This window comes from Oncorhynchus mykiss, chromosome 15 (assembly GCF_013265735.2).
Source record: "Oncorhynchus mykiss isolate Arlee chromosome 15, USDA_OmykA_1.1, whole genome shotgun sequence".
NCBI classification, from domain to species: Eukaryota; Metazoa; Chordata; class Actinopteri; order Salmoniformes; family Salmonidae; genus Oncorhynchus; species Oncorhynchus mykiss.
In genome coordinates, this window is record NC_048579.1 from 79616471 (window position 1) to 79625027 (window position 8557).

The following is an 8557-nucleotide window of genomic DNA, read 5'->3' on the forward strand; positions in this document are numbered from 1 at the left end:
AACACATCTCTTAGAGTTGGAAGGTGATCGCTGGTCACAATGGAAGGCTGTTTCTATACTGAAGGGGTTTGTTTGTTGTCACACAACAGACTTAACAGGCAGACTAACAGAGGATGGATGGATGGATGGATAGAATCTACAACCATGTGAACACTCGAGAACCATTTGAACACTCTAGAACCATGTGATCACTCTAGAACCATGTGAACAATCTAGAACCTTGTGACCGCTCTAGAACCATGTGAACATTCTAGAACCATGTGACCGCTCTAGAATTATGTGAACACTCTAGAACCATGTGACCACTCTAGAACCATGTGAACATTCTAGAACCATGTGACCACTCTAGAACCATGTAAACACTCTAGAACCATGTGACCATTCTAGAACCTTTTGAACATTCTTGAACCATGTGACCGCTCTAAAACCATGTGAATACTCTAGAACCATGTGAACACTCTAGAACCATGTGACCGCTCTACAACCATGTGAACACTCTAGAACCATGTGAACACTCTAGAACCATGTGACCGCTCTACAACCATGTGAACACTCTAGAACCATGTGCACACTCTAGAACCATGTGACCACTCTAGAACCATGTGAACTCTCTAGAACCATGTGACCGCTCTACAACCATGTGAACACTCTAGAACCATGTGACCGCTCTACAACCATGTGAACACTCTAGAACCATGTGAACACTCTAGAACGTGGCCTCTGTTGAACTTCCCACATCAGGGGTCAGTGGATGCCATTCCATATTTGTTTCTGTCAAGTTCATTCTCTCACTCATCTTCTTTCTCTCTCTCTCTCTCTCTCTCTCTCTCTCTCTCTCTCCTTCTCTGTCTCTCTCTCTCTCCGTCTCTGTGTCCTTCCTCTCTGTCTCTCTCTCTCCATCTCTGTCTCTCTGTCCTTCCTCTCTGTCTCTCTCTCTCCATCTCTGTCTCTCTGTCCTTCCTCTCTGTCTCTCTCTCTCTCCTTCCTCTCTCTCTCTCTCTCCTCCTGGACAGCTGTGTGTGTGTGTGGTTCCTCTCTGTCTCTCTCTCTCCTCCTGGACAGCTGTGTGTGTGTGTGGTTCCTCTCTGTCTCTCTCTCTCCTCCTGGACAGCTGTGTGTGTGGTTCCTCTCTGTCTCTCTCTCTCTCCTTCCTCTCTGTCTGTCTCTCTCCTCCTGGACAGCTGTGTGTGTGTGTGGTTCCTCTCTGTCTCTCTCTCTCTCCTTCCTCTCTGTCTGTCTCTCTCCTCCTGGACAGCTGTGTGTGTGTGTGGTTCCTCTCTGTCCTCAGGCCCTATATTACAGTCTGTACAGGGAACCATTAACATCATATTCTATGTTACTGTTTACCTGTTACCCTCTTCTGACTGTGCAGGGTGGTTGGTACTATAATAATGCATCTCATGACCGGTATAGAGGATCTGATCTAGTTGACTATAGTCCAGGGAGGCACTTCCGTTTGAGTATGTAGAACATAAATAAGAGGGTTAAAGTTCAAGGCACTAGAAAACTCATTTGACTATGTTGTTTTTCTATGCACATTTTGTTCCGTGTTTCAATGTTGTTCTGTATAGGCCATAATATGTATATAATACAAATTACAAATACATAAATGCTGTAAAATGAATAGCAATATGGAAGTCACCATTTTCTTATTGAGGGTAATAATACAGCAGGTTCCATGCAGGGAAGCAGAAGCTAACCATGAAATATTATTAGTGGGGAGGGAGGGGGGTTTGGTATCCTGGTAGGTCTCCTCCTCTGTGGGGAGGGAGGGGGGGGGGGGGGGGGTTGGTATCCCGGTAGGTCTCCTCCTCTGTGGGGAGGGAGGGGGGTTTGGTATCCTGGTAGGTCTCCTCTTCTGTGGGGAGGGAGGGGGGTTTGGTATCCTGGTAGGTCTCCTCCTCTGTGGGGAGGGAGGGAGGGGGGGGGGGGGTTTGGTATCCCGGTATGTCTCCTCCTCTGTGGGGAGGAAGGGGGGGTTTGGTATCCCGGTATGTCTCCTCCTCTGTGGGGAGGGGAGGGGGGGGGGGGGAGGGGTTGGTATCCCGGTATGTCTCCTCCTCTGTTTAAGATATGGTTGAGGTGTGTCCTGTCCTGTCCTGTCCAGTCTAAACAGTAGTTCCGTCACACCGTGCTGTATTCACCAAGGTCCCTCGACAAGCTATTGAAACACTGACGTCATGCATGAAATCACCCAGGATACATGGTACCGTAGTCAGGTAGGCCGTAATGCAGTAGTTTGACATGCCATGATCTTCCCAAAAAATACATAAATAAAGATGTTTCTGTTCCCTTAAGATTTAACATTCAGCTCTTAAATGCTCCTAAATAAGTAATAACTTAAATAATAAATAAGCAGTGCACTTTTGGTGAAACCTAAATGAGAGAGAGAGAGAAACCCAAACACATAAAAAGAGTGAATTGGTTCGTCTTGGATCCGGTTTTGGGAGGAGAATATAATACAGGCTGTTGTTGTTGTTTTAAATTATACAAATAATGCAACATTACTGTGATGTGTCGCGCATGCCAGTAATATAAAACAGTGTCTCAACATGCTAATTTCAAGCTTTTTTTTTATATATATATTTTTCTTAATGAAGATTATTATCTCGCATGGCATCATCATCATCGTGTTATCGTCACACCCCTGTGGGATTAGAGCAGGTGTTTTTAGTTTCAGCATCTGCTGGGATAGAAAGTAGCAGCAGTTTTACAGATGTCATCTGGTCTACAAACAGCCCCCACTTCTCATCATGTCTCCTTGGCAACAGGAGACCAGTGTTTTAGTTCAATCTCTGTTTTCTGTGTGGGTTTTGTTTGTTGTTTGTTTCTATTGTGATAAAGTGCTTAGCTGATCACTCAGTAGGTCTCCGGGTAACTAGCAATCGTCGGAACAACAACTGCACCTAGCGGACAACGTTGGTCGATCTCTCTCTCTCTCTCTCTCTGACTGCAGATGGTTGTTGGGTTCGGGCTGAGATTCCATATTCCTTTTCTCTTTCTTCAGCAGATGCCGGTGCATTACGCAACTCACCCTCACCCAAGTTCCACTGTAATCCATAATCCATTATCCATAATCCATTATCAATTATCCATGATCCATGATACATTATCCATTATTATCCATATCCATTATCCATAATCCATTAACAATTATCCATGATACATTATCCATGATACATTATCCATGATCCATTATCCATGATCCATGATACATTATCCATGATCCATTATCCATGATCCATTATCCATGCAAAACCGTTTCTTCTTCAACGATCATGTTGTGTTTTCCCCGTGTCATGTTGTGTTTTCCCCGTGTCATGTTGTGTTTTCCCCGTGTCATGTTGTGTTTTCCCCGTGTCATGTTGTGTTTTCCCCGTGTCATGTTGTGTTTTCCCCGTGTCATATTTCAACGGCAGGATGTTTTCCGGAATATCTCCGATAACGTTAGGAACATAAAGATAATATGTTACTATAATACTTTTATCATTCCCATTTTGAGAGTCAAACAAACCTTTTTTATTTTTTTTTAATCCTCTTTTGGTGAAACAGTTTTCTCTCTATTCATTCAAATGTAATTAACGCAAATGCAAAAAAAAAACGCATTATTAACGAAGTTAAATCAAGCATTTCCCGAAACGTTTCTACAATATCTACAACGAACGGTGTGTCCTCATATCCCCATGATGTCTATCGCTGCCATATAGAATTAATGTATATATTTCTAGACGTCAGTCAGCAGCTTGCCCTTATTCACGCAGTTCTGGTTGAGGACAGGCGTACAGTTAGCAGTTCTGAGATTCGCGTCCCTAAAGTTATCAATGCTATTGTTGATCCCTTCGTCTATTTCCATGTATTCTGACTTGCTGGCGATAGAGTTGGAGCTGCGGCGCGATGAGTTGCTGTCTGAGTTAAGGTCCTGGTTGCTGACGTTAAGAAGCTGCGCCTGCTCCTCTCCCTCCGTCTCCCGGTGATAGAAATAGTTAAAGTTGGACACGATCACAGGCACCGGCAGCGCGATGGTCAGCACCCCGGCGATGGCGCAGAGCGAGCCCACTATCTTTCCGCCGATGGTCACCGGGTACATGTCCCCGTAGCCCACTGTTGTCATGGAGACCACGGCCCACCAGAAGGCGTCGGGGATGCTTGTGAAGAAAGATTCCTTCTCCTCCGCCTCGGCGAAATAGACAGCGCTAGAGAAGAGGATGACTCCGATGAAGAGGAAGAAAATGAGCAACCCCAACTCTCTCATACTGGCTTTGAGGGTTTGTCCTAATATCTGAAGCCCCTTGGAGTGTCTGGACAGCTTGAAGATCCTGAACACCCTGACCAGCCGGATGACCCTGAGGATGGCCAGAGACGCGGCCTGCTCACTTGGTTTCTCCTTCCCCTCCTGGTCCTCTGCCAGCTCGGTGCCCAGCGTGATGAAGTAGGGTATGATAGCTACTATGTCTATAGTATTCATCATGTTTTTAAAGAAAGCTGCCTTGCTAGGGCAGGCGAAGAACCTCACAATCAACTCAAAGGAGAACCAGATTATACACAGGGTCTCCACTATGAAGAAAGGATCGGTGAGAATATTTGGTTTATAATAGAATGTCACGTTGCCTACAGTTTCCATCCTACCCCTGGGGTCCTCTTTGAGTTCTGGCAGCGTCTCCAAACAGAATATGACTATTGAAATTAAGATAACCATCACCGATACTATAGCTATCCCTCTGGCGGGTCCCGAACTCTCCGGGTATTCAAACAGCAACCAGACCTGTCGTTGAAACTCTTTCTCTGGTAACGGTTTTTCCTCTTCTCTAATAAAACCTTCGTCTTCTCTAAACTTCTCCATGGCCTCTGCCCCGAGCTCGTAGAACTTGATCTCCTCGGAGAACATATCCAGAGGAACGTTAACGGGCCTCCTCAACCGCCCACCGGACTGGTAGTAATATAGAATAGCGTCAAAACTCGGTCGGTTCCGGTCAAAAAAGTACTCGTTTCTAAGCGGGTCGAAGTAGCGCATTCTCTTTTTGGGGTTACCTAGTAACGTCTCGGGGAACTGACTGAGTGTCTTTAGCTGGGTCTCGAAGCGCAGCCCTGAGATATTAATGACAACCCTCTCGCAGCACTCGTGGTCCTCGTGGTCTGGTGGGTAGGTGTCCTGCAGGTGCCCCGGCAGGGTGGACGTCTCATCCATGTTATCTCCGGCCACCACAGTCATCCTGGCGGTGTTGCCCGGGCTCAGCGCAGCGCTATGCGGCAGGAGATGCTCGGCTCAGCCCGGTGGGTGCAGGCATCTAGTAGCTCTCACTGCGCGCCTCAGATTTCTCCCCTCTCTCTCTTCTGTCTGATAGAAATCCCCTTTGCATTCACCCGGGCCAGGCAGGCAGAGGGCTAGCTCGCCAAGCGCTGCTCCTCTTAAGGCTCCCTTGCTCCTCTCTCCGAGTAGTCCTCCATTGCTGCTCCTCCTTCTTCTTCTTCTCCTTCGTCTTCCACCTAGTCGGAGGGAGGAAGGGAAGAGTGAGAAATAAAAGGAATCGAACGCAAGAGAGAGAGAGAGATCTTTTTTTCCAGCTCAGCAGTGTTATCTCAGTGTTTGTGACATGCTGTAGTCTAGATGGGGGGGGGGGGGGGGGGGGGACGCCCACCTAACAGCGTGAAGGGGGGGTACCAGGAACAGGTTGACCAGCATAGAGGACATCCAGGAGACAACAACACTGTGATATGGAGACAACTGGATTGTATATCGCATACATCATTATTCCAGTTTCACTACAACTGTCCACACTCTGCATCTCCATCCAGTGTACTAACCCTCTACACACTGAACACCTATTACCTTATAATAACTACAACACCAATGACAATAACGACCGTCAATAAAGATACGTTAATATTTACCGAACTGTCGGCTCTGTTATTAATTACCTGGATTTCCGTTTGGTGGTGGTGCACCCGCCAGCCACGGCTACAACTTTACAGTCCCGGCTTTTTGTTTTAAAGGTAGCGGATATCACTTTACTGCACTGTACAGTACGAGCTTCGGTGAAATATTCATAGACTGTACTGTCTCCGTTAATATCATCCACGCTATTCCCGTGTTATTGGCTTCTAACGTCGACTGGAGCGACCGTTAATATCACCCACGTTATTCCGGTGTTATTGGCTTCTAAACGTCGACTGGAGCGACCGTTAATATCACTCACGCTATTCCCGTGTTATTGGCTTCTAACGTCGACTGGAGCGACCGTTAATATCATCCACGCTATTCCCGTGTTATTGTCTTCTAACGTCGACTGGAGCGACCGTTAATATCAGCCACGTTATTCCGGTGTTATTTGCTTCCAATGTCGACTAGGGCGACCTTCTTGAGGTACCGAACGGCTCTGAACCGCCTTGGAAGAAGCGTAAATCTCTTGACAGGCAATTTAAAACCATGCTGAAGAAACGGTACGAACGAGGAATAGAGAGAATATAATATAATATAATACGAAAGAAAAATTTTAAAAAGCCGTTAACTTGAGCTCCTCTCCAACGGACGGCAACACCGACTAGTAGTTCCCACTCGGTCTTTTGACCGTCACGCGTGGCTGCGCTCTCCAGCGGCGTGGTCGTGAAATGAACATGGTATGAGTGAGAAGGTTTGAGCTGAACACGTTAGTGGGGCAGTGTGAGAGAGAGAGAGCAGAAGCACACAACCATTTCCCTTCCCGGCTCCGCTCTGCTCTGCACTGCAGTTTGCCGCATCAGCAGAAACGCGACGTTATAGAAAGCTCTCCTCTCCTGGTTTGGTGCAGTAGAAGAGCTAGAACTCAACATGACGCGGCCGTCCCAAGACGCACCGCTGTAACGCACCCATTCTCCCCGCCTAGATAAACATGTAGCACCTGTCAAACACCGGGGGTTTAAGGTATCACTGAGCCACAGACAATATAATACTTAAATCATGTGAACGCATGTTGCAGGATTTCATACAGAGAAGAGAGAGAGAGAGAGAGAGGTGGGGAGGGAGGCGGAAGACGGGGAGAGAGAGAGAGAGAGCGTAAGAGAGGAGTGGGAGAGAAGGGGGGGGGGGGGGGGAGCGGTTCGACGCAATGCAGACATACTGTACTATAACACATGTTGACACACACACACACACACACACACACACACACGCGCACCGGCAGCACCAAAACAACAGATCATTGTGTAAGCCACCTCTGCTGTAAAAACCCGAGTCATTGTACGGTGGCGTGACTGGTTGAGATATATTTAAATCCCTCTGGCAAAACGGAGCTAATCTAAACGGTGATGCGAGCCAATGACATTTTAGGTAAATTGACGATGACGGAGAAACGGGGTTGAACGACACAATGGGTGATCTATTTGACTGTTTTCGTCTCTGGATATGTGACCGGGGAGTTTATTTTAGCATCCTTTATTTAACTAGGCAAGTCAGTTATTAACGTCAAAGTCTTATTTACAGTGGCGGCCTACTCCGGTCAAACCCGGACGACGCTGGGCCAATTGTGCGCCGCCCTATGGGACTCCTACTCACGGCCGGATGTGATACAGCCTGGATTCGAACCAGGTACTATTAGTGACGCCTCTTGCGCTGACATGCGGTGCCTTAGACCGCTGCGTCACTCGGCAGTGGCACCAACAGGAAATCTCCTCCAATGATAAGACGTGTTTATCAGCTGCATCATGTGACGTAAAGGCTGGGGTCTCTTCCCACGTAAACACCTATAGTGGGTCTCCTTGATAAAAACACATTATAATTCTTATTGGATCACGTTTAGTATGTCAACAGAAGTTAATTTAAAATACAATTGAACCTTGCTCTCTGTGTCTTCCATTCTGTGGTCCAGGATTTTCATCACGGTGATTACACTATGGTTTCAATAGTTTGAGGAATTATGACGTTAGATACATGTCTAGTTGGGCCATTGCTTCCAGCATCATATAGGCTAGTAGGTGTTCCCCTGTCCCCAAGACAAGGTGACTGGTAGTAGCACTCACCAAGGGGTTTAACACCAGGGGGTTTAACACCAGGGGATTTAACACCAGGGGGTTTAACACCAGGGGATTTAACACCAGGGGGTTTAACACCAAGAGACTAACACTAGGGGATTTAACACCAGGGGGTTTAACACCAGGGGGTTTAACACCAGGGGATTTAACACCAGGGGGTTTAACACCAAGAGACTAACACTAGGGGGTTTAACACCAGGGGGTTTAACACCAGGGGATTTAACACCAAGGGATTAACACTAGGGGATTTAACACCAGGGGGTTTAACACCAGGGGATTTAACACCAAGGGATTTAACACCAGGGGATTTAACACCAGGGGGTTTAACACCAAGAGACTAACACTAGGGGGTTTAACACCAGGGGGTTTAACACCAGGGGGTTTAACACCAGGGGATTTCACACCAAGGGATTAACACCAGGGGATTAACACCAGGGGGTTTAACACCAGGGGGTTTAACACCAGGGGGTTTAACACCAGGGGGTTTAACACCAGGGGATTTCACACCAAGGGATTAACACCAGGGGATTAACACCAGGGGGTTTAACACCAG

General features: G+C 47.1%; 1 protein-coding gene across 1 annotated transcript; it reads right to left on the minus strand.

Moving 5' to 3' along the window:
* Positions 1–2031: 2031 nt before the first annotated feature.
* Positions 2032–6956, minus strand: LOC110513674 (potassium voltage-gated channel subfamily A member 1-like). The gene is made up of 2 exons (XM_036945476.1): positions 5917–6956; positions 2032–5484 (listed from the first exon to the last, which is right to left on the minus strand). The coding sequence occupies exon 2, from the start codon at positions 5207–5209 to the stop codon at positions 3725–3727; it is 1485 nt and encodes a 494-aa protein (XP_036801371.1). The 5' UTR covers positions 5210–5484; positions 5917–6956; the 3' UTR covers positions 2032–3724.
* Between the last annotated feature and the right edge of the window lie 1601 nt (positions 6957–8557).